We start from the raw sequence: 26472 nt of genomic DNA on the forward strand, positions 1-26472 counted from the left end.
TTATCTTTACTGTGGGAAACTTCAACACAGAGCATATCAGTGGTCAGACTTCTTTCAATTTTGATTTCAACCATTACTTGAGCACAGTGTGAAAGATGAGGAATTTTGTAACGACTCCGTCCTTCCGACATCCATTTGTGCTTGGGTAGGGTGGAACATGTTCCTGTGTATGTTTTGCACACCATCTGGTTTTCCAAGCTCTTTTCTGATTCCCCTACACTGTTGTCACTGCAGTCCTGACAGGTGGTGTGGTAATGGTCCTGCCATCTTTTCTGTCCAAGACGCCACCCCCTCACACCACACCCCCACTCACAAGTTATCTGGAGATATCTGTCACAGAACCTGTCAGGACTGCACTGAGTTGTGTGTGTGTGGATCACAAAGGGCTCTGGAAACCTGGACTTGACATGGAATCTGCAGTGTGTTGACATGCACAGGGAAAGTGCAAATTCCACTGACTTGCAGGGGATAGCACTTCTTGGCTTGGAGCCTGAACTGGAAAAAAAAAAAGTCAGGAAGCTAGTGAAGTGAAACGGAGAAGATGAGTACTGTCTGTATTCAGGCTTGGTCTCTGGTGGATTTCAGTAGTTTCCTGTCTTGTCTTTTAATCAGTTCAGATTCAGCGCCAGTGTGTGACTCCTTTGTGTACTGATTAATACACTGATATCAGCCAGCCAGCTATATCTCCTCACCAGACTGATGAAGACCATGAGAAATGACTACGCAATATTAATTGTATAAAAACCCTGCAGACTGTAAGGCTTGATTTCATTTGTCTGGTCTCTACAGAAAGACAGCTTGTGTCCCATAGCTAGGATTTACTGCATGGCAGGAACATATTCCTAGCGAAGATATGCCTGACATTTAGTAACATATGTAGATACTCAGTTTACATTGCTTGATATTTTATTGCATCAATTTACAGTATGTGCCATGCACAAAACCCTCGAACATCGCTGTCAACACAAACCCCACACACATGCTGTGGTCCATTCATTCATTCTTCTCCTATCTCTGAACCTTCCCCGCACACTTCAATCACTGACTAAATCTGGGTATTTCTGCTGGAGCTCTTCCTTAAAGTCTTGGGACCGGAAACCACTGGTAGTCGCCTGCAAATCCGACACAAAAGTGTTATTGAGGCAACACAGAATGCAGTCACGCTCCTGGACTGCTGCTTATCTGACACACAATGACCCCCTTGCCTAACTGGTGGTCTTCATGTATGTACTTTGAGAGGGTTTTAATGCATAAAGGTTTGCTTTTTAGTTAGCATAATAATTAGGCACCATATGTCTGTAAATCGAGTCTATTAATATACACTGAAACAAATCTTGGAAAAGTAAGATTTTCTGTAAATGCACAGAACAGAATAGAAGCACTGCATGCCACCAACAATGAGAATGAAATGCCCTTCCCCTTTACTCAGCTGTGTGTGTGTTCATACATGTACACTTGAATACTTCTGCCTTAAAACACAAAGATATAATGATATATATATATCTATATAACGCTAAGTCTTGCTTGGAAACAAAAAGCACTTTCACCCCCAACTTTCAAACACGTACATAACTCTGAAACAATGGGATGAAAACCAGAGTGGATTTGGAGCTGAAGGAAGAGAGCAAGATGTGCTAAGGATTCCCCATTACCACCACCAACACCCCCTCTTTCTGGATCACCCTCGTCACTCCAAGCAGCAGTCCTTACCTTGGTCTGTCTGTTGGAACGACTTGGCACAGTAGCTGGAAACAGATCTTGGCTTTGGACGTACTGGTACAATTCAGGTGGTGTCCTGTGAACACAAGAGTGACAGCCCAGGTCAAGAATACTAAATACAAACTGACAAAGAAGTACATCATACGGGCTGTTTTCTTGACCAATATTACAGCTGCAGCAAACTTTGTTGTTGTTTAAAAGAAATATGTTTCACAGTTATAGGATACAAAAAAAACCCTAATCAATCAAAAAAAGCCATAGTGAGACAGAAGAAATAAAAGAGATGATTATCACAAAGCGTTCCCCATTATATTCAAATCCCAGACCAGAAATCTCCCTCTGCATATATCTGAGCTGCTTCACTTTCACAACCCTTCTCACCCACTGAGATCTGCATCAAGATGACTGATGTCCCCAAACCAACAGACATTAACACGAAGCGACATGATCAGTGAACCTTCAGGTCTGTTTGGTCTCGTGCTCCTCTTTGGATTCTGATTCCGTAGAAAAGCATCTTCTCTCGCGCAATGAAAACATATTACTTCTACTGTAAGCCAAAGTCATACTTTTTATTTAAAAAATCTGTTGCACTGTGTGTGTGTGTGTGTTTTCTGCTGTGCCAATATCTTGTTGTGTTTGTGTGTGTGTGCTCTGTGAACACACAATGCCCTGTATATATCAAGTTCAAACTGAATCAAACAAAAGCCAAAAAACTTCTGGGAACTTACTTCTGGGACAAGTCACCCTGGCTGCTGGAGCTTTTGTGAAGCAGAGCATTGGCCAGACGCTTCACATCAGGATGGTAGTGTTTCTGGGGGAATCATACAAATCAAAATATATTATCACAACAAGACACAAACAACAAGAAGAACAAAGCATCTCTTTGTTGCAGAACCTTTGAAATATTGTAATGTACCAGACCAAAGCTGGAATTACAATACCACATAAAATGTCAACAGGGCAGGCATGCAAGATTTATTATTTACTGCATTCAGAAGGCAACATTGCACTGGCTCTTTGTGCTGCAGCCATGGGGGCTGGTCGGCCTTTGGGAACTATCCCAATGCTGACTGTCCTAAAATCCTTTTGGCCGAGATTGTGGGGATGTAGTAACTATGGCAAGACACTCTCCACAATTAATTCTACCCCAGACAGTCGGGACAGCAGATACCTCCTCTGCTGTTCTGGTGGTCATAGTGGGACCAACTGATTGTCAACCATACACACATACCTTCATCGCATGGAGTTCCCACAGGACTGCACTGCTGGCATGGCAGTGTTCCGGTTCCTGGAGGAACGGCATGTACACACCGCTGCCCTGTGCCTCTTGGTCGTACAGAATGTCTGCATAGGAAAACATCTGCACACACAACCAGCTGTGAGTCAGAACAGGATAAAAACAAAACAAAAACAAACAACAAATCCAACAACAACAAAATGAATCACACAACAAAGAAAACTTTCAACGTACTTCAAGCGTCACATAATCCTGCGACTAATCATATCTCTGCCTTCATCAGGATACAAATAAAGCATCTAGGTAGTGATGTGCATTAACAATGCATAGAAAAAAGAAAAAAGTCACTGCTGTGAATACAAAATGTGCTATGTCATGTTGATTGCCACATTGTGTTAGAATCAGAAAAGCACACTTCAGAGTAGGCAGCTTCTATCAGGCAAAACCCCTTCCACAGCACACTTCAGAGTAGGCAGCTTCTATCAGGCAAAACCCACCCACAGCACACTTCAGAGTAGGCAGCTTCTATCAGGCAAAACCCCTTCCACAGCACACTTCAGAGAAGGCAGCTTCTATCAGGCAAAACCCCTCCCACACCACACTTCAGAGTAGGCAGCTTCTATCTGGCAAAACCCACCCACAACACACTTCAGAGTAGGCAGCTTCTATCAGGCAAAACCCACCCACAGCACACTCCAGAGTAGGCAGCTTCTATCAGGCAAAACCCACCCACAGCACACTTCAAGTAGGCAGCTTCTATCAGGCAAAACCCCTCCCACACCACACTTCAGAGTAGGCAGCTTCTATCAGGCAAAACCTTTCCACAGCACACTTCAGAGAAGGCAGCTTCTATCAGGCAAAACCCACCCACAGCACACTTCAGAGTAGGCAGCTTCTATCAGGCAAAACCCCTTCCACAGCACACTTCAGAGTAGGCAGCTTCTATCAGGCAAAACCCCTTCTACAGCACACTTCAGAGAAGGCAGCTTCTATCAGGCAAAACCCACCCACAGCACACTTCAGAGTAGGCAGCTTCTATCAGGCAAAACCCACCCACAGCACACTTCAGAGTAGGCAGTTTCTATCAGGCAAAACCCACCCACAGCACACTTCAGAGTAGGCAGCTTCTATCAGGCAAAACCCCTCCCACAGCACACTTCAGAGTAGGCAGCTTCTATCAGGCAAAACCCACCCACAGCACACTTCAGAGTAGGCAGCTTCTATCAGGCAAAACCCCTTCCACAGCACACTTCAGAGTAGGCAGCTTCTATCAGGCAAAACCCCTTCCACAGCACACTTCAGAGTAGGCAGCTTCTATCGGGCAAAACAAATACAAACAGAACACACACATACACACACACAGCCGCCAAGCACTGGCACAGCATGGAGACTGCATTTGGGGAAAAGAGATGGAGAGGTGTGGGAAGGAAGAGGAACGACACAAATGTATGACAAAGCTTCATCACATCCACAGGCCATGTTGAACCCCCAAAAGATGTTCTGGCATATTTCACTGGATTTACATCTGCAGTGAATACAATAATAATAATAATAATAACATATAGTACTTATATGGAACAAACTCCCCATGTAATGAACTCTAATTAATTAAAGTGCCTCACATGAAACAATATACCATAGTAACATACCTTTGCACGTGAAAAATGTATATCTATATACACCGAGACAGCACTGCAAATTGCATATATGATCACACACACACACGCATGTGCACAGTATACACGCGTGCACACACAGTATGCGCACACATAGTACACACATACGCACACACAGTATACACACACGCACACACAGTATACACACAGTATGCGCACACATAGTACACACATACGCACACACAGTATACACACACAGTATATACACACGCACACACAGTATACACACACACAGTATGCGCACACATAGTACACACATACGCACACACAGTATACACACACAGTATACACACACACACAAAAATAAGGCACAAAATATGCCCTGCACATGACTACACACATGCACTCCCGTGCACACTCGCACACACAGTAAGCACCCACCCACAGGCACACAGACTACATGATAATTTAACACACACACACAGAGGTGGTGTGAGAGGCAGAGACTGACCGACACCATGCAGCGAGCAATGGCCAGGTACGCGGCTGACGACGGAGGCAGCTGGTGGAGACACATGGCGCTCAGTCGCTTGATGAAGGCCAGAACCCTCTGCTGTGTCACCTGCACAGGTAGAAACATGTACCTGTGTAACCACCATCAATATGACGCTAGTCGTTCCAATAAGAGTCATTCCAATAAAACCCCAACAAAACGTACAATGCACTTAACGTTTATAGTCAGGGATGCCCAGAAGAAATAACCTACTTCGGGAGGTTATCGGCCGTAGCTACTTTCGTTTTCTCTGCATAGGCGGGTAGTAGTTTGCACAGGACAGGAATGTCAGACCCCTGCCGGAGTCTGCACTAGTGGGTCATGGTAAGTATGTTACTTAACGTAAATTTAGGAAGAAAATTTCCTTTTAAACATGGCAACATCAGGTTTGTCCCTGGCGTAATTCTGTAGGAATAAAAAAAAAAAAAAAGCAACACTGATGGATTAGTAAAACAAATACACTTGTAGACAGAAAAAAGAAAAACAAGAAAAAAGCTGGTGCTGCATTGTAGCAATGCACTCTCCCTTGGAGGAAAAGCAGCCTGAATTCTTTCACACAGAGAAATCTGTTGTGACAAAAAAGGTTACACAACACAATGCAATCACAGGAAAGTAAAAAGACATTCACAAACTTTGGTGCAGAATGCATGTGTTGTGCCCTACCAAGCACTCCTATTCTTTTCTGTAATCACTACATTCTTTTGTTTAATCATCCAGTACAAAAATGTGCAAAAGAAAAAACTTAACTTCACACCAAATTTACAGGTTTCAAGCTAAGCAGTTTGTGTAATTCCCCGGACTCTGCATTACTTAAGTGAACTTCTCTGTCACTGATCTTTCTGGCAAAAGAAGATGGAGACCTCCCATAGCCAACAAAACAGCTGGTGATGCAGAAAAGGCAAAGAGCTACAGAGGAGAGGATGGACTACCTGCTTCTTGCGTCTGATGATGGCAGCATCCACCGTGTCCAGAATGATGGCTGCATCGTCTGGGGAAGAACCTGCAGCAGTCAGCCAAACATTCACATTCAATTCTTCTTCTTCTTCTTCTTCTTCTGTGTTCGTGGGCTGTAACTCCCACGTTCACTTGTACGTACACGTGTTGGCTTTTACATGTACGACCATTTTTACTCTGCCATGAAGGCAGCCATACATTGCTTTTGGGGGTGTGCATGCTGGGTATATTCTTGCTTCCATAACCCACCAAACGCTGACATGGATTATGGGATCTTTAACGTGCGTATTTGATCTGCTTGCATATAAACATGAAGGGGGTTCAGGCACAAGCAGGTCTGCACATGTTGACCTGGGAGATTGGAAAACCCCTTTACCCACCAGGCACCATTACTGAGATTCAAGCACCAAACGTTGTGCAGACAAACATTCCCCCATGTCAACCACACTGACAAACTTCTATTCACCACCAAACATTGTGCAGACAAACATCCCCTAAGTTAACACACAAACTTCTACCACCCACCAGACATTGTGCAAACATCCCCTAAAGTTAACCACACAGACAAACTTCTATCAACCATCACACGTTGTGCAAACATCCCCTAAAGTTAACCACACAGACAAACTTCTATCAACCATCACATGTTGTGCAAACATCCCCTAAAGTTAGCCACACAGACAAACTTCTACCACCCATCACACGTTGTGCAAACATCCCCTAAAGTTAACCACACAGACAAACTTCTGTCAACCACCAAACGTTGTGCAGACAAGTAACTCACCAGCGTGGACGCCCAGAATGGCGCTGTAGAGATGAGTGTAGAACTTCATGGGGTCGATGTTGAGGGCAGACCCCTGGCCACTCAGAATGCGGAATGCTGTCTGCACACAGTGCAGCACCTCCACCTGGGTCAGCTCCTGTTCAAGTGCACTTAGGGGTTAGAGTTCAGATCAGTTCGGTTACTCAAGGAGGCATCACTGCGTTTGGACAAATCCATATATGCTACACCACATCTGCTAAGCAGACGCCTGACCAGCCACGCAAACCAACATGGTTAGTCAGGCCTTGAGGAATTTAAAAAAAAAAAAGAAAAAAAAAGGTGCATAATGGATACATCATTAAATCAATGGATAGATAAATAAACAAACAAATAAAATAAATCAATAAATGTATAGATAAATACATAAATGAATAAATAAACACACAGATAACATTTTTTAAAATCTTTTTTTTAAAAGCATCCAGACAGACTGGCATTTTTATTCCGCTCTCCACTAGACCCTGAGTGGTGGTCTGGGTGCTAGCCATTGGACAAGACAATAAACGGAGGTTCCCTGTGCAGCATGCACTTAGTGCACACGTCATGAAATAAAACCCACACAGCACGAAAAGGACTGTCATTTTCAAAATGCTATGGGAAAGTCCATTTTGATAGTGAAAAAAATTCACTTGCAGACAGGAGAAAGGTATTAAAAAAAAAAAAATTATATATAAATAAATAAAAAAATAAAAAAGGGAGGCAATACACTATGGCTTCATGCTCTCCACGGGGAGAGAATTTCACTCACAGAAATCTGCTCAGACAGAAAACAATATAATACAAAACTTGATTAAAACACACAATCTTCACACTGTCCCTATTTGTATTTGTATTTCTTTTTATCACAACAGATTTCTCTGTGTGAAATTCTGGCTGCTCTCCCCAGGGAGAGCACGTTGCTACACTACAGCGCCACCCATTTTTTTTTTTTTTTTTTTGTATTTTTTCCTGCGTGCAGTTTTATTTGTTTTTCCTATTGAAGTGGATTTTTCTACTAGGGAGAGCAACCAAAATATCATCCACAGAAGACTGTCATGACAAAAAGCGATACAATACAATAGAACACAAAACTTGATTTAAGCACATATGCACAGCACCAACACTCCTTTCAATGCTATACAATTCCTGTTTGTTTTTTTTTGTGTATAACTACAGCTTAAGTTCAACACACAGCTTCAACAGATGTGATGTGATGTAGATTTGTCAGTTTGTTTGACAAGGAGTGAAACCCTCCAAAGGAAACAGTCAGAAACAATTATAAAAACATTTTGCTTCCAAGCAGTCTCTGCATAAGTAAGACATTCCATTTCTGTATTTTATGGATCCACATCCGTTTCTTCCATGTGTGCATGTGTGTCTACATGCACACCTTAGTGTGTGTGTGTGTGTGTGTGTGTGTGTGTTCATTCGTTCTTTTGCTTAACGTATATCAACATTTGTGATTTTAGTCAAAATAAGACGTGTATGTGTGTGCATTCATGTGTGCGTGCATGAGCGCATATGCATGTGTGCATTCATGTGTGTTTTAGTCAAAATGACTTGTTAACGTTAAGTGTTTTGAGAGTTTTAAAAGCAGCATATGAATGTATTAGTATTATCATCATTACAAATGCTTACCCCAAACTCAATCAGCTTGTTGAAAACAGCATATAGATCATGGAAAAAGTCCACACTGATCAGATGAGTGAACCTGTCAACACACACACACACACACACACACCACACAACCACACACACACATAACAAGTGAATACTTGTCATTTTGGTAGGGATCAGAAACACACATTGTTTCTTTGTTCAATATATCAAAATAAACCAGCACACATTTAATCTGTAATGGTATCATCAATTTAAATCATTATGATTCACACAGTTTTAATTTTAAAAGCACATCCAAATGTATAATGTTTTTTTAAGTGCTGTGAAAGACAATGACTAGTTACTCCAAACGGTGTTTTATCCATGCCATAAATATTTTCAGTAAATGAGTGAGACGAGTACCGTAAAGTTTGGTCTATAAGCTGCAACTTTTTACCCCAGCTTCAACCTCTGCGGCTTATACAATGATGCGGCTTATTTGTGGATTTTAATGATCCCGGGAGTGTCACGTTCTTGTCTATTCTTAGCTGCCCTTCAACTCACCAAAATCATGATTTCTATCCATGAATTTTTGGATGAGCTTCAGGATAGTGTGCTAACTGTTCACGTTTTATAAATCAAATCCACACACATTAAAGCCTTCAGATCAGCATTCAGTTTTACTCTGCTCAAGCGTACACCCTCATCATGCCGAAAACGCAACGTTATGCCTATGATGCAGCCTTCAAATTGAAGGCGATCGACCTAGCAGACGACAATGCAAGTGACGAACCAGCAGCGACCTCCACCTTCATGAAGTGAAAGCGAGGCTAAGTCAGTGACAAGATGGCAGAGGAAGCTGTGCTGGTTCTCTTCAACTCGGACACTGAAGATGAAGATTTTAATGGATTCAGTGAGCAGGACGACGTTGAATAAATTGACTATCCCTAAATTATGGATCTTATTTTCGTTGTGTTTATTTATTATTTTTTTGTGGCACTAGCAGTATTTTCGCTTGCTTTTCTTTGTGTTGTTCCCGCTTGTGTTTATTTCATAACCTACAGTATCGACAGCTTTTCTTAGTATCAGTATGTGTTCTGGTACCGGAAATAAGTGCGGCTTATAAACCGGTGCGGCTTATGTATGTATAAAGTTAAATTTTTTCCAAAATTTAGTGGGTGCGGCTTATATACCAGTGCGCTCAATAGACCGAACTTGACGGTAATGTCAAGGTGTCTGTTTGCAGTGAGTAAAATGTAAACTGACTTGTTTCTTGATTTTGTCATATATAAACTTTGTACAGGTAAAGCGTTTTTAAGCCTTGTCCAAAAATGCTGAATAAGTGTCCAACATCATCATTACTATCATTATCATTATTATCGCTGTTGTCGTTACTATGACTCACTTGGCCAGCCCCTCCAGGACGACAGGCAGCAGTGGTGACTTCTCCTCCTGTTTCAGCACGTTGAAGAACATGGTGAACATGGTCTCCACAATCTGGGTGTGCTGAAAACAGTCGTCAAACAAACCTCTCACAGCTTTCTTCACATTTCTGTTTTTTTAGGGGGTGGGGCGGGGGTGATATGTAATTCTTATCATCTTATTTTATTTTTATTTCTTTTTTTTTTTTGCTGCTCCATCATCTGCACTGTTTCAGTGGCATTACTCCAAAGCTGCTAATTCCCCCCATACACGGCCACACCCTGATTCGTCTGTCACAGTCCCAGCATCAGCAGTCCACAGGGAACCATCGATGTTAGGTCGCCGGGAGGCCACACACCAGAGGAGACCCTGCAATGCTGCTAAGTCACTTCGGTGGTGTTCGTTAGTGCCTGTTCTGATTTAACATACTTAGGACACAACCTACTATGCCCCCTACAGACGACAATAATGGGTTTGTCGCGGAGCCACACTGAGTGAGCGTGTGGAGACCGACACCACGCCCATCCAACGACAGTCCCCCACGAATCCACCGACACTGAAGACCTTGACAAGACTCACCCAAAGCGTGGCAGTGGAGGGGTATCAAAACTGAGGTCACCATGAGAGCAGAGCATGAAAGGCCACACAATTTGGGACTTTTCTTACATTGATGTATGGGTGTGTCTGTGTGTGTTGAGTGAATGAGTATGTGCGCACATGTGTGGGTGTGGGTGTGTGGATGTGCGTGTGTGTTTGGGGGTGTGTGGGTGTGGGTGTGTGTTTGGGGGGGTGTGGGTGTGGGTGTGTGTTTGGGGGGGTGTTTGGCAGTGTGTGGGTGTGGGCGTGTGTGGTGTGTATGGGGGGAGGGTATGGGTGTGGGTGTGTGTGTGTGGGGAGTATGGGTGTGGGTGAGGGTGTTTGTGTGTGTTTGGGGGTGGGGGGGTATGTGTGTGGGTGTGTGGGGGGTTCGGGGTATGTGTGCGTGTGCGCGTGAGAGTGTACACGCCAGAGCGAGTGTCTCAAAACGCACAGGACAGAACCAGCACCAGCACCAGCGCCAGCAGCACTGTGGTGAAGTCCACTGACCATCTTCAGTCGCAGCTCCTTGTCCTGCGTGGCCTTCGTCTCCTTCAGCTCCTGCTCCAGTTCCTCCGTCTGCTTCAGTTTCTGGAACCAGCCACACCGAAAACGGTACCATCACATGAACACTCTCTGCTAACTCTGGGAGTCATGCACACACGCACACACGCACGCACGCGCATGTGCACACACACACGCGTGCACACGCGCGTGCACACACACACACACACACGCGCACACACACACACGCACGCATGCACGCACGCACACACACACACACACACACACGCCTTGACACACCACCACCATCCATCCTGTGTAGATACAAGCATCGCATAAACTTCAGTTTCATGGCCGACACATCAATGTTTGAGAACAAAGTACCGAAGCTGGGGTAAAAAGTAAAAAGTCGCGGCTTATAGACCCAACTTTACGGTAGTAACAAAAGTCAGGACAATGAATGCTGATGAGCTCAGTTCCGTTCAGTTACTCAAGCACACGCCACACCACATCTACTCAGCAGACGCCTGACCAATGTTTAACCCAACATGCTCAGTCAGGTTTTGAGGGAAGATGAAAAGAAATGAAGTAAAATAAGACACAAAAGTAAATAAATAGATAAGTAAATTAGTGAACTGAAAAGTTAAAATTGTTTAAGTGTGTGTTGTCTATGTCATGTGGTGTAGTGTGTGCGTGTGTGTGTGTTTCTCTGTGTGTGTGTGTGTGTGTTTCTTTGTGTGTGTGTTTCTTTGTGCGTGTGTTTCTTTGTGTGTGTGTGTGTGTGTGTGTGTGTGTAAGTGTGTGTGTGTGTGTGTGCGCACGTGCGCGTGTGTGCATGTGTGAATGCATGCATGTGGACGAAAAAAAAAAGACAGAATAAAATAAATGAAATAAAAAGAGAAATAAATGACAAAAAATATAGGGGAAAAATGATACAAATAATACAAATAACAATAATGATAAAATAAATAAACATAAAAGTAAGTGTAAATGAACACACACATGCATTACAGATATGCAACAAAATATGCACCCTCACAGATATGAAAGCACATACAAATGTACACAGGCTGAACACTACACATAAAAGCACACGAGCCCCACACATAAACTTGTGCACGCACACACACACACCCACACAGAAATAAACGTAACACTTCATGTTTATGACACAGTAAGTAATTTGTGCATCTTGGTTCATCTACTGAATTAAGTCTATAAATGTGTAAGTGCCCCCCCCCCCACCCCCACCCCCTGCACGCCCCCCTCTCCCCCCACTTTCCCAGTAGCAGGAACACATATCACTGAAGACCTATATATATCTGTCCTTAACAACAATGAAAAAAACGTAATCGTAGTCTTTTTTAAAACTAGTGCATGAAAACTACTACAGTGTGTCCCATGCCCATTTACTTGATCCAAAGCAATGGAAATCTTGAATACCTAATCATGGTTTATCTTTGTACATGTTATTATTAATGATAATAATGACATGTCTTCTGGAATATTTTGTAGATAAATCATGATTTCCTGACATTGTTTGTCATTAACAGTTGGTATAATGGCTGACAGAAGGCAGAGAAGCTGATGGGAGGAAGAAGTGACACTGACACCATGAAAATCAGACTTGGATACGAACCCAAGCACACAGACAAGATGAACACACATATCAATCTGTGTACGGATCAACTCATACTAAGCAGGTATATTCCCCCCCCCCCCACCCCCTCCATCCCCACCGCACACACACACACACACACCACAACATACAAAACACAAAACGACACAACAAACACACGCACACATTGAAAAACGACGTCAACACAAAATGAAACGTTCCCAAAACACACAACCAGGTTTTCACAGACATGACCACACTAAATTCCATGCTTTTTCAAGAACCTTTCCGGACCAGACTGGAACATTTCCAGACCGAACTAAATGAAAAATCTGCTATACCACTAAAGGAAACAAGACTTGCAGATTTCCCAGTATCAATGTACGATTTTCATCACTTTGTTTTTTTTTGGGGGGGGGGGTTGTTTTTCGAAAAGCATCAAGCGCTTTCTGTTCATCGGCACTAGCCAAGCATCCTATCCAAATTCCAAGACTTTTCCTGACCCTGAAGGGGAAAACCTGTTTTTTTCAAAACTCTTCCAACCCTGAAAATGGTTCTCTCATTCTGCCAAGCCTTCCCCGGTCTTCCATGACTCTATACAGACCACGAAAATTTAACGCTCTACAAACTGACACAACAGGAGAAAACTGGTTTTCAAAATATCTTGACTGAAGACCGAACCTTTCTCTCTCTGCGAGACAACTTCTGGAACTTTTCCTTTCGCTTCATCTTCTTGCTGCCCTCTGTCTGCTCCGTGTTCACTTCCTTGATCCGCAGACACAGCAATGTCTCCACTACCTGCATCACAGAGGAGACAAACATCACTCAGACACAGCATATGTGTGGTTGTGTATATATAACATATATATATATATATATACACATATTTGTGTGTGTGTAAGTGATTGTGAGTGAATGTGTGTGTGTGTGTGTGTGTGTGTGTGTGTGTGCGTGTGTGAGTGTACGCATGTATGTGTTGTCTATGTCGTGTGGTGCAGTGTGTGTGTGTCTGCATATGGGCATGTGTGTGTGGTGTGGCATGGTGAGTGCAGTGCAGTGTGTGTGTGTCTGCATATGGGCATGTGTGTGTGGTGTGGCATGGTGAGTGCAGTGTGTGTGTGTGTGTGTGAGTGTGTGTGTGTTTCTCTATGTGTCTGTTTCTCTGTGTGAGTGTGTATGTGTGTGCACGTTTTGAGTGTGTGTGTGTGTGTGTGTGTGTGTGTGTGTTTGTGTGTGTATGTGTGTGTGAGTGTGCGTGTGTGTGCATGCATGTGTAAGTCCACTTGTGTGTCTACAGCATGAGTGAGGGAGAATTCTGTTTCCTGCCCTATCACACATGCTGGTGATTGCTCCCTGTCTCACACCGAATAAAGTACAAGATCAGCACTCTATGCTACAAATGTATTCATAAATCAGCCCCTTCCTATCTCTGTGGCTGCCTTCACCTCTACACTCCATTTCGCTCACTACGATCAGCTTCAGATCCACTCTATTTTCGCATACCCAGATTCAAACTCTCGACTGTTGGCCGCCGTTCTTTCTCTGTCTCTGGACCTTGCCATTGGAATGAACTTCCTCTTTCGTTTCGTCGAGTCTCCACACTCCGCTGTTTCAAGTCTGGCCTTAAAACCCACCTCTTCCCAAAATAGCCTCCCTTCCCTGCCTCTTCGTTGTCTTCAGTTTCTCCAGTTTTAGAGTTATGTGTGCGTGAGAATGACTGGTGCGAAAACGCTTTGATTTGTCTATGCACAAGATTCAGTGCTATATAAATACCATTATTATCATTATTAATAAGTAACAACAAATAAAAACACAGGCAACAGACGAGAGGATGCATTATATGGTTAGTTGGGGGAAACTGAATTTGTTAGGAAAGAGTATGTGTGTGCACATGTGTGTATACATCAATAGCACATGGACATCTAGCTTGTGGCATGAGAATGAATCTAAATTTGTTTACATGTGTGTGTGAACATGCATGTATATGTGTACAGGTAACACCATGTGCTAATGCTGACATGCATGTGCCTGTTGATGTATGCTTACAAATGTGTTTATTTGATTGAAAAATAGAAGAAAAAAAAAAGATGAAAAAAGATCCTATGTCCTTACTTTTGCTTGAACTTTGAACTTTCTGCTCTTCACCAATTTGGCGATGGCCCTCACGACCTGGAAGAAACACAATGCAGGGGTCAGCTGTGTTTGTCTGCTTCAAGAAACTGTGGGATTCAAAGGCACAACCAAGCCTTCAAACACAATGCGCACTCCATCTCATTTGGGTAAACTGACACACACGCACTATCATTTGCAAAACCTTTTTGGGGTGGGTGGGTTGTGGTACAAAACAATACAGTGTAATACAATACAATATAATACAGTATAATACAATACAGTCAGTTACAGTTTCTCAGGACGGTGTCACTGTATTCAGACAAATCCATATACGCTACACCACATCTGCTAGGCAGATGCCTGACCAGCAGCATAACCCAACGCGCTTTGTCAGGCTTTGAGTGCATGCATATCTATATGTCTATATATATCTATATATCTATCTATGTATCTATCAGAGTGGATTTCTTCTACATAATTGTGCCAGAGGATAACACTTTTGTTGCTATGGGTTCTTTTTCTGTGCGCCAAGTGTGTGCTGCACACAGAACCTCCATTTATCATCTCATCCGAATGACTAAAAGAATGAAGATTGATGCAATGAAAGAACAGTGACTGATTGATGCAATGAAAGAATGAAGGCTGATGCAATGAAAGAATGGAGACTGATGCAATGAAAGAATGAAGATTGATGCAATAAAAACATTTTGACACAACACTTTCAGGTTATTATGATTTTGATCAACTGTTTCTATTCCTTTTTTTACAGTTGACATTAATCAACAGCACATGTTGCTCTCCTATTTCTCAGGAGAGAGAAAGAGGTAAAAATAAGAGTACAAATGAATACAAATAAAAATGCATAAGAATATAGGAGTACATGTAGTTTACCTGGCAGAATGACACACAGGCCCTTTGGAGGGGCCTCAAACGTCGTACAAGCTGAGCCGAGAAAAACAAGATAGCTTACCTCAAGAGTGACACTGTACAAGTTGAGCCAAGAAAAACAAGATAGCGTACCTCAAGAGTGACACTGTACAAGTTGAGCCAAGAAAAACAAGATAGCGTACCTCAAGAGTGACACTGTACAAGCTGAGCCGAGAAAAACAAGATAGCTTACCTCAAGAGTGACACTGTACAAGTTGAGCCAAGAAAAACAAGATAGCGTACCTCAAGAGTGACCTCTCCTGACTTGTCGGACACAAAGATGCGTTTTGCTGCCTGGCACACGGTGTCTGACACCTGCACACACACACACAGAGCACAGCACGCAACGCTGTCAACACTGCACTGGGAGACGATCACAACATCTTTCTACCTGTCCTCTGAGTGGTGGCCAAGCAGAAATGTGTCAGACTAGGAAGCCAGTGTCATTGTTTGTTGCTGCTTGTGGTCCAGTCAACCACACAGGGCATATCAGAACAGTTACACCATTTATCATACAAACGCTCACCCTTGATTCAACATCCCCAGGTTACAAAAAATTGTGACGAAGGAAAAAGAAATACTTCAACCGCGTCAGCACAAAACTGTCACATCTATAAAAACAACCAAAAAAAAAACCCAACAAAGACGATGCACAGTTTATGACACACCATTCTAACCATTTGATTTAGCCCCTTGGGGCAAATAAGACTAGGCTGTGCTAAAGATGTCAGCCCTTCCACTTAATGTATCATCTCCAGATTACAAAAAATTGTAAAGAAGGAGAAAGAAATGCTTCAAAGCCAAACAAAAAATACATAAAAAAAGCCATAAAGGCAAATAACACTGCAGAATGGACAGCCAGTGCTCATCCCCAGATTCAAACACTCGACTGTTGGCCACCATTCTTTCTCTGTCTCTGGACCTTGCGATCGGAATGAACTTCCTCTTTCGCACCGTCAAGTCTCCACACTCAGCTCTTTCAAGTCTGGCCTTAAAACCCACCTCTTCCCAAAATAGCCTCCCTTGCCTGCCCTTCCTTGTCTTTAGTTTCTACAGTTTTAGAGTTATGCTATGCATGCGTGTGAATGACTGGTGCGAAAGCACTTTGATTTGTCTCTGCACAAGATTCAGCGCTATATAAATACCATTATTATTATTATTATCATCCCAGTGTTTACAAAACAGCACAGATATTTATAGGCATTTATGGTGTGCTTTTCCTCCTTAGCAAAGGTGTTAACATAACAATTATCAATATCTGGGAAAAAAGGTTATTTGCATTTTACAAAACAGGGCACAATGATCAAGACTTTAAGTATGTATGATAGTCAGTCGTGTCTGACTATGACCATCAGAACAGCAGAGGAGGCAACTGCTGTCCAGACTACTTACAAGCAAGGCAAATGGTATGTGTCAATGACAAAACACACACACAAACACTCACATACACACCACATTCACACACACACACCACATTCCATCATCCAGACATTCATGAAACCAGATTTGTACAGCTGTGCTTTAAAGCCAGATTAAAACAGGGATTTTGCACACAGTGGTCACATAAAAAATAAGAGTTGAGTCCTATATGATAGGACCCCCCACCCACCCACCCCAAAAAACAACAAACAAACCAACCCCAAAACCCCCCAAATCACCAGCAATCAATCTGACCTGAAAGTTTTCATGGTTCATGTAGGGCATGTACAGAGCGGATGAGTCCTACAGGATGATAGGAAATTAAAAAACAACAACAACACCAACACACACACACAAACCCAACAGCACTCCAATCTGACCTGAGAGTTTTTATGGTTCATGTAGGGCACGAGCAGGGTGACGACGTCGCTGCGGTAGTTGAAATGGGGGTGTGTGGTCAGCAGGGAGCACAGACACTGCACCGCTATCACCATCAGGTCCTGAACAACAAGAACATTAACAGCGTTACTGTTGTGAACAAGCACAGACGTTAACAGCGTTACTGTTGTGAACAAGCACAGACATTAACAGCGTTACTGTTGTGAACAAGCACAGATGTTAACAGCGTTACTGTTGTGAACAAGCACAGACATTAACAACATTACTGTTGTGAACAAGCACAGACATTAACAGTGTTACTGTTGTGAACAAGCACAGACGTTAACAGCGTTACTGTTGTGAACAAGCACAGACATCGCACTGCTATCACCACCAGATCCTGAACAACAACAACGTTAACAGCGTTACTGTTGTGAGTTTCAGTTTCAGCTTCTCAAGGAGGAGTCATTGCGTTCAAACAAATCCATACACGCTACACCACATCTGCTAGGCAGATGCCTGAAAGCAACATAACCCAACATGCTTGTGAGGCCTTGAGTGCATGCTTGTATATTTGTGCACCTATCAGAGTGGATTTCTTTTTACATATTGTTCCCTGAGGACAACACTCTTGTTGCCATAGGTTCTTTTTCAGTACGCCAAATGCGTGCTGCACAGGGGACATCGGATTATCATCTCATCCGAAAGACTAGACGCTCAGTTTGATTTTCCAGTCAAATTTAGAAGAAAGGGCGAGAGCGGGATTCGAACCCAGACCCTCACGGGCTCTCTGTATTGGCAGCTGAGCGTTTAAACCATTCTGCTGCCTTCCTCCCTAATCCCTGTTGTGAACAAGCACAGACACGGCACCGCTATCCCCATCAGGTCCTGAACAAACAATGTTGACAGCGTTACAGTTGTTGCCAACAAGGTAACCACAGTCTCACTCCCAAGGAGGTGCCAAAGCAAGTGCACTGATCCACTAGGATACCACCACATTGATTTACTTTTAAAAAAAGAAATGAAGAAGGTAGTGTGGGGACGTTAGTGAGGGAGTGAGGGGGGGGGGGGGAACGTGAAGGAGGGGGGAGGTGGTATCAGTACAGATAGGCAGTGTGGGGAGGATAGTGAAGGGGGGGGGGGGGAACGTGAAGGAGGGAGGAGGTGCTATCAGTACAGACAGGCAGTGTGGGGACGATAGTGAGGGGAGGGGGGGGGACGTGAAGGAGGGGGAAGGTGGTATCAGTACAGACAGGCAGTGTGGGTGGGATAGTGGGGGGTGGGGGGGGGAATGTGAAGGAGGGGGAAGGGGGATGTGAAGGAGGGGGAAGGTGGTATCAGTACAGACAGGCAGTGTGGGGACAATAGTGAGGGGGGGGGGGGAATGTGAAGGAGGGGGGAGGTGGTATCAGTACAGACAGGCAGTGTGGGGACGAGAGTGAGTGAGGGGGGGGAATGTGAAGGAGGGGGGAGGTGGTATCAGTACAGACAGGCAGTGTGGGGACGATAGTGAGGGGGGGGGGACGTGAAGGAGGAGGGAAGGTGGTATCAGTACAGACAGGCAGTGTGGGGAGGATAGTGAGGGGGTTGGGGGGGGGAACGTGAAGGAGGGGGGAGGTGGTATCAGTACAGACAGGCAGTGTGGGGACGAGAGTGAGTGAGGGGGGGGAACGTGAAGGAGGGGGAAGGTGGTATCAGTACAGATAGGAAGTGTGGGAGGATAGTGAGGGGGTGGAGGGGGGAACGTGAAGGAGGGCGGAGGTGGTATCAGTACAGACAGGCAGTGTGGGGACGATAGTGAAGGGGGTGGGGGGGAACGTGAAGGAGGGGGGAGGTGGTATCAGTACAGACAGGCAGTGTGGGGATGATAGTGAGGGGGGGGGGGAATGTGAAGGAGGGGGAAGGGGGATGTGAAGGAGGGGAAGGTGGTATCAGTACAGACAGGCAGTGTGGGGACGATAGTGAGGGGGGGGGGAATGTGAAGGAGGGAGGAGGTGGTATCAGTACAGACAGGCTGTGTGGGTGGGATAGTGAGGGGGTGGGGGGGGGAGAACGTGAAGGAGGGGGGAGGTGGTATCAGTACAGACAGGCAGTGTGGGGACGATAGTGAGGGGGGGGGGGGGGGGAATGTGAAGGAGGAGGGAAGGTGGTATCAGTACAGACAGGCAGTGTGGGGACGATAGTGAGGGGGGGTTGGGGGGGGGAACGTGAAGGAGGGAGGAGGTGGTATCAGTACAGACAGGCAGTGTGGGGAGAATAGTGAGGGGGGGGGGAGGTGGTATCAGTACAGACAGGTAGTGTGGGGAGGATAGTGAAGGGGGGGTGGGGGGGGGAACGTGAAGGAGGGGGGAGGTAGACAAGAACAGGATCTACAGAAAGTTGACCAACTTCATCTCACCGCCACCACTGATGCACTCTTGTCACCTTTCTCCCACGTACCTTCTCTTTCTGTTCAATGCTGCAGGTGCTTAGATGTGTTTCACTGGGGTGTGTGTGTGTGTGTGTGTGTGTGTGTGTGTGTGTGTGTGTGTGTGTGTGTGTGTGTGTTATGTGTGCACTTTAAAAAAATTTCTTTCATCAACATTTTTTTTCATGGTTTGTGTGTGCATGTTTTTTTTGTTTGTTTTTTTGTGTGTGTGTATGTGTCAGTGTGTGCATGTTTTGTGCGTGTGTGTGTCGGTGTGTGGACGTTTTGTGTAAGTGTATGTGTGTGTGTGTGTGTGCACACATTTTGTGTGCATGTCTCGATGTTTGCACGTTTTGTGTGTGTGTGTGTGTGTGTGTGTGTGTGTGTGTGTGTGTGTGTGTGTGTGTGTGCACGCATGTACATTCTGTGTATGTGTGTGCAACCATGTGCATGTTTGCATGTGTGTTGTGTGCATTTTGTTCATGCATGTGTGCTGTTTTTGTGTCCCTTTCATTACCTTCTTGCTCTGTTGCGGCAAGGGCACGTCACAAAAGCCAAGCCTCTTCAGCCTCAGAGAACTGTCAAACGATTTTCCTGCACAAACGAAAGTCACAATTTCAACATATTCAAACTCAGTTACTTACACAGGGGACAGTAAACTGAACAACAGCCCAGATTCATTGACATTAATTAATCTTCCTGTGTTTGAAGATCTGACTTAACATTCACCCAAAATGAAATCTCAAATTGAAGTTTAAATTCTGGAAATGTTTGAAAAAATGAGTTGTAATTTTTTTTTCTGACCTGATTAACCTACATGAGGAAGAAAGGAAGAAAGAAGACACAATACCTAAAAAACCCACAATACTGTGTGCACATACACATGTATATACATAAACACATACACACAAAATGTGGTATGATTTTTCACACAAGTGATTAAAATATCAAACCATAACATTTTTCGTTGTCACAGTGAAGTAGCTTTCAGTGGTCCATTACACCAATCACATACTGAATTCAATAAATTGTATTGTACTGTATTGTATTGTATAAACTCATAACTTATAAATATCATTATTAGTAGTAATAGTTCTTTTTTATGTACTTATCTATTATTTATTTATTCATTTACTTATTTCTTTTTATTTTATTTATTTTATTCATTTATTTACTTATTTATTTATTTTATTATTTAAAAAAAATTCTTATTTATTTATTTATTTTATTTATTTATTTTTTTCTCAAGGCCTGACTAAGTGCGTTGGGTTACGCTGCTGGTCAGGCATCTGCTTGGCAGATGTGGTGTAGTGTATATGGATTTGTCTGAACGCAGTGACGCCTCCTTGAGCTACTGAAACTGAAACTGAAACTGTATTAACTCATTCTACCCCACAGCGACATGCCTGCTACAACTCCCCTGGACCAGCACTACATGAGACCACCGCAGAAAAAAACAGGGTGGTTCACTAAATCAACGATAATTGATAGAGCTTTGTTGATTTCATCAGTCAAACAGATTTCATCAGTCAAACAAAGCTTCCTTTTCATGCTTCCGGAATCCGTACACAGTTCAGTTTAGAACGTCAACTGTACCAAGCAAGAATGAACGAAATAAGAATAGTGTGTTGGTACTAGAATGCTCGTACCAGGTCCCCAGGGGAAGCAATCATGGTAGGAGTTAACTCGTACCTGGAGTGGAATGAGTTAATTGTTTGTCACACGTATTTCTCTGTGTGAAACTCAGGCTGCTCTTCCCATGGAAAGCATGTCGCCACAGTGTTACACTACCATTTTTCTTCTTTTTTTTTCTGTCTGCAAATGCATTTGCTTTACTATACATGTGGATAAGAATAAGAATAAGAATAATAATAACTTTATTATCTCCAACTGGAGAAATTTGGTCAGGTGCATTATCACAACATAGACAAGTAAACAACATGGGGACCATAACTGTAAAAGTCAACAACATCTTTTACGAATATTACGAAGACACAAATGTAAAAAATATCACATACACCGTTTCATACATACATCCACACACTGCAGGTAATAAGTTAGTATTCTTAATGTAAAAACAGAAAGAATTAAGAAACATTATTTTGAATATAATTATAAGCACAGCCTACTATATTGCAAAATTTCTGTATTCTAGGTATCGTTTTCCAGGCAGCTGCATGCTTTCATCACTACCTGTGATGGTATGTTCCAGGTATTCCAGGTAGGTTTTATAGCTAAGCAGAAAGGCAGATTCATAGTCCATCAACTTCTTTGTGTCTTGCTTCATCTGCACACACACAAACACACACACACACACACACATTGTGAAAACCTTAATCAAACATTTACCGTTTCAAATATTGCCATGTACTGAGTGCTACCAATATATCATCACTTCCAGCCATTATTGTTCATGTATGTATCTCTGACACATTTCAAACTCATTTCTCATTTCAAAACAAGCTGAATCTTACTGAAAACCAGGCATGAGTTAAAGGTGAAAGGTATCATTGCCTGTTACAGTCAGTGGGGTGGTGATTTCATATCCACAGTGTCTAGGGTTCGGCACAGGAAGGCGGAGCGCAATCCTCCCCTTCGGCTGCTTTAACCTTCCCCAACCAAAGTCAGGACCCCGTTCACCTCTGGGTGGAGTGAACACCCCCCCCCCACCCCCCTCCGGGTAATCATAAAAAAAAAAGAAAAAAAAAGCAGCAGATAACAAAGCAATCAAACGGATTAACAGAACTGAGTCTACTAGCTGACAAAAGCAAGTTGGAGTCTGATCCAGTTTTTCAAAGATGACATCACTACTCATAAACAACATCCGTTCTTAGCATAGCTATAGTGGAGGACTTTCACTACACTGCACGACAGATGCGGCTTATCAGATATGTGCCCCCTTATCAGCATTCAAAAGAACTTTTATCTTCAAATTTAGGGGGGGCGTGTCTTATGCGCCACAACGTCTTGTAGGCCGAAAAGCAAGGCTACTTTCATTCTTCTGCTTCTCTGATGATGAAGGAACAAAGACACCAACCTTTTGCTCCTTTTCCTGGGCGGTGGGAAGACGCAGGCGGTAGCCTGGGATGATGTCCTTGAAGATCTCACACATGGACACCATCACCAGCTTGCGGACTGTCAGACACACATCAGGATCCTTCTCCCCCAGAAGTTTTCTCAGCTCCTTCATCTTGGAGATCTGTCTCAATCAGGTTTCCTTCATTTCATTACAACTGTTCACATCAGTGGTCACACAGACACACACACACACATATCTGTTTTCTGTTGTTGTTTTGTATATTATGTATACGCTTTTCAACAAACAAAAAGAACAAATACTTTTTTTTACTGGCATCTAGAACAAAAACCACTGACTTTTTCATTTAGAAAAGTGTGTGTGTGCAAAAAGAACAAATACTTTTTTTTTACTGGCATCTAGAACAAAAACCACTGACTTTTTCATTGAGAAAAGTTTGTGTGTGTGTGTGTGTGTGTGTGTGTGTGTGTGTGTGTGTGTGTGTGTGTCTCTCTGTGTGTGTATGTGTTCATTTTGTGCATTTGATTTTCTTATTCTTTTCACTATCCGCTGTATCTGACATCACATTAGCTCACAGATGACAGGGTAGGCAACACTATTTACAGTATGATTTTGGTTTTGAGAGACATATCCACCAGTATGCTGCAACTATTATCGAACTCTAACATGTGGTGGCACAGGCAGTGGTGGCATGTTTAATGTTATGGGCAGTCGACCTAAAGGACAAATTTCTGTGAGTTCATAGAAAATACCATTATATCTTATCGAGTGATGAACACAAACTTACTCATGATAACTTTGTATCTCATATACTGACAGACAGCAACTTACATTTTCCTCGGGGTTTTCAATGACAGCGGTGGCCAGTTGAGCGATTCGCTGCTTTCTGTTATTCATCTTCTCTTGCCTGGTTGCCAACATCTCCTCAACTGACAGCTGGGGCAGTGGCTTGTCTTCCTTTTCCACTTCCGCTGCTTCATGATTAAAAAAAAAAGAAAAAAAAAAGTACAATCAAAGTAAACATGACATCATTGGCACGTCAAATTAAAACCGCAGAAACACCAAAAGAATAGAAAAAACAGTCCAAACAGAACAGAGCATAAAAACGGGTCCCAAAACAATAACTGCAGCACCACAACCACAAACATCACCAATAAAATAACTGAAAAGGTGGTGTGTTTGTGTTTGTTTCTGTGTGTGGGTGGAGGAGGGGGAGAGCCCAGTGGGGGTGGGGGCGGGGGAGGTTAAGGGTGAAGTAGTGGGATGACAAATAACATAGTTAAAATATTATACTTAACATACTATCATGTATAATAACTACTGTTTTGTCGATGTGAGGAAGACACTGTATAAAACAAAAGAAAAAAAAAGTGATAGTTCTAAGTCCAGTTCATTTCTAAGTTAAATCGTATATCTCCAGTTCATTTCCCGGTCAAAGTCTGAACTCTGTTAAAATTATCAATTGTATTTTTACCTGTACCTTCATTTTGTTGTGGCTGCGATGTTTCCTCCAGCACCTCCTCCTCCTCCTCCTCACTCTCCAGTTCCATCATTTTGGGAATGACCTTGCCCTTGTCCTTGATCGGCAGCAGCATCTTCAGTCTCTGGTCACTGTCCCCTGATATCTGTCCCCGAGCTTTCTTTTCATACTTGGAAGAATCATCTTCATGCTCGTCCTCACTTTTCCGTTTGCGGTTCTTCCTGTTTCATTAAAAAAAAAAAGAAGAAAAAGTGCTGGTTTAGGATAAATATATTTGTTTATTGAGCCCACTGTTCAAATAATATTACAAGATCTGAGAATTACAATAATAAATTATTGATGAAGAAATTTTCTTCATATTGTCGAAAGAGAACAGCTTCATTTCTTTCTTGAGTGATGTTGGCCTACTACTGTCATTTTTAGTATAAGTAACTTGGTACATGTTTATATTACTCAAATTATTATCACTTATGAAACAAAAAACAACAACAGGTCTTCAGTTCTATACAAAGGTAGTAACTAACAGGAGGAGTTTGTATTATACTCCATGTTTGGTGTTAAATATACTTACCATGTCAAACTGATGCAAACTAGGCCTATTGGTTTGCTCTGCTTGGCCAAATTTCGCGCGGCTAACAGTGAAAAGATGGGCCCACCGCTCTCAGCCAATCAAACGCCTCTAAAAACTATAAGCGCTTAATCATTCCGTGGCCATGAACAAAAATGCCCCATGAGAACCACGGCGGAGACGCGGGGACGGACGGGCGGGCATTCGAGTTTGACATGGTAAGTATATTTAACACCAAACATGGAGTATAATACAAACTCCTCCTTTTGGTGTCATATACTGTACCATGTCAAACTGATGCAGAATTTAAAGCAAATGGAGGCGGGCAACGCCTACTGGTTCATATGGGGAGCCCTTGTAACTGAGACGGCAGTGTTAGCCGCGACAAAGGAAATCCCCTTGGAACCGTCAGCCCTGGTCATACGGAAATTCCTGAGGTAGAAGTTGATGAAGGGATTCTCAGACGGCCAGAAGGCTGCCTCCAAGACATGCTGCGTTGGCACTGAGTGCTGGAAAGCAGCCGAAGTAGCTATGGCCCGCACTTCGTGTGCCCTGGGATGAAGACAGCTGATATCCCTGTGTGCATGAGAGTAGGCTCTACGAATGACTTGGGAAACCTGGCGGGAAATGGTGCCTGCAGCGATGTCTTTCTTGTAATTCTCATTGAGGGAGATGAGCAGACCCCTCTGAGAAGAACGCCTATGGCGAGACCTATCCCAATAATATTTGAGACACCGAACAGGACAGGTGCCTATCCTCATCATCTTGGGCAAGAATATCAGACAAAGGTCTGACCCTCGGAGAGGGGGAAGGAACCTCAGGGTCTTGGTTCTTAGCCAGAAAACTCTGGAAGGAAACGAATAGTGATGGAACCATCTCTGTGGAAGGCCAGATCTTGTGGCATTTCACTAAGCCCGTGCAGCTCACTTCTACGACTGCCTGTGGCCAGCCACAGAAGGAAAGTGGTCTTGAGGGTGAGGATGTCAACAGGAATAGTCCCCAATGGTAGGAAGGGCTGTTTTCGAATGAAATCCAGCACCAGGAACAAGTCCCAGAGGGGCACTCTTCTGGGGTCTCTAGCTTCCTTCAGAGGGGCACCCCTAGCCACCTCTCTGAGCAGGCAATCCACTTCAAAGGTGGAACCACCTAGCTGTTTGCATTGTGGTACAGAAGGCAGACCTGTACCCTCGCACAGAACTAGCAGACAGGATGAACCGAGGAGCAGAGAGCCAGAAAGTTGGCCAGCTGCATGCTCGTAAGGTTCGTAGGGGTAATGCCCTGAGCTGTACACCACCGCAACCATATCTTCCAGCGAAAGTCATACAAAGTCTCCATTCCCTGCCTCCTTGCTCTGGTGACTATGGAGAGGAGGTCAGAGGAGGCAGACCCCTGGGTCAGCACAGCCGACACAGAGGCCGACCGAGGGGTCGAGGACTTCAATGGTGATGCTGACAGTTCCGACCGCACAGCAGCCATGCGTGCTGGTGGAGCAGTTGAGGATTGGAATGCGGAGTGCCCGAGTGAGGCTGCCTCAGCAGATGAGA

The 26472-nt window shown here is 43.6% G+C and overlaps 1 protein-coding gene across 1 annotated transcript in view; it reads right to left on the reverse strand.

Moving 5' to 3' along the window:
• Window positions 1-888: 888 nt before the first annotated feature.
• The window catches only part of LOC143277150 (nucleolar complex protein 3 homolog), a 32645-nt gene continuing 7061 nt past the window's right edge, over window positions 889-26472 (reverse strand). Inside the window, exons 6-24 of the mRNA XM_076581905.1 lie at window positions 24355-24581; window positions 23712-23854; window positions 22881-23042; window positions 22037-22130; window positions 20361-20437; window positions 17439-17558; window positions 15883-15954; window positions 14713-14769; window positions 13282-13398; window positions 10989-11069; window positions 9886-9986; window positions 8520-8592; window positions 6864-6999; window positions 6055-6125; window positions 5084-5194; window positions 2951-3079; window positions 2448-2530; window positions 1711-1795; window positions 889-1112 (exon numbers count right to left, since the gene is read on the reverse strand). Coding sequence (XP_076438020.1) covers window positions 1035-1112; window positions 1711-1795; window positions 2448-2530; window positions 2951-3079; window positions 5084-5194; window positions 6055-6125; window positions 6864-6999; window positions 8520-8592; window positions 9886-9986; window positions 10989-11069; window positions 13282-13398; window positions 14713-14769; window positions 15883-15954; window positions 17439-17558; window positions 20361-20437; window positions 22037-22130; window positions 22881-23042; window positions 23712-23854; window positions 24355-24581 — 2017 coding nt within the window. The 3' untranslated portion in view covers window positions 889-1034. The remainder of the gene's footprint in view (window positions 1113-1710; window positions 1796-2447; window positions 2531-2950; window positions 3080-5083; window positions 5195-6054; window positions 6126-6863; window positions 7000-8519; window positions 8593-9885; window positions 9987-10988; window positions 11070-13281; window positions 13399-14712; window positions 14770-15882; window positions 15955-17438; window positions 17559-20360; window positions 20438-22036; window positions 22131-22880; window positions 23043-23711; window positions 23855-24354; window positions 24582-26472) is intronic.

The sequence above is a fragment of the Babylonia areolata genome, chromosome 2 (genome assembly GCF_041734735.1).
Source record: "Babylonia areolata isolate BAREFJ2019XMU chromosome 2, ASM4173473v1, whole genome shotgun sequence".
In the NCBI taxonomy this organism is placed as follows: Eukaryota; Metazoa; Mollusca; class Gastropoda; order Neogastropoda; family Buccinidae; genus Babylonia; species Babylonia areolata.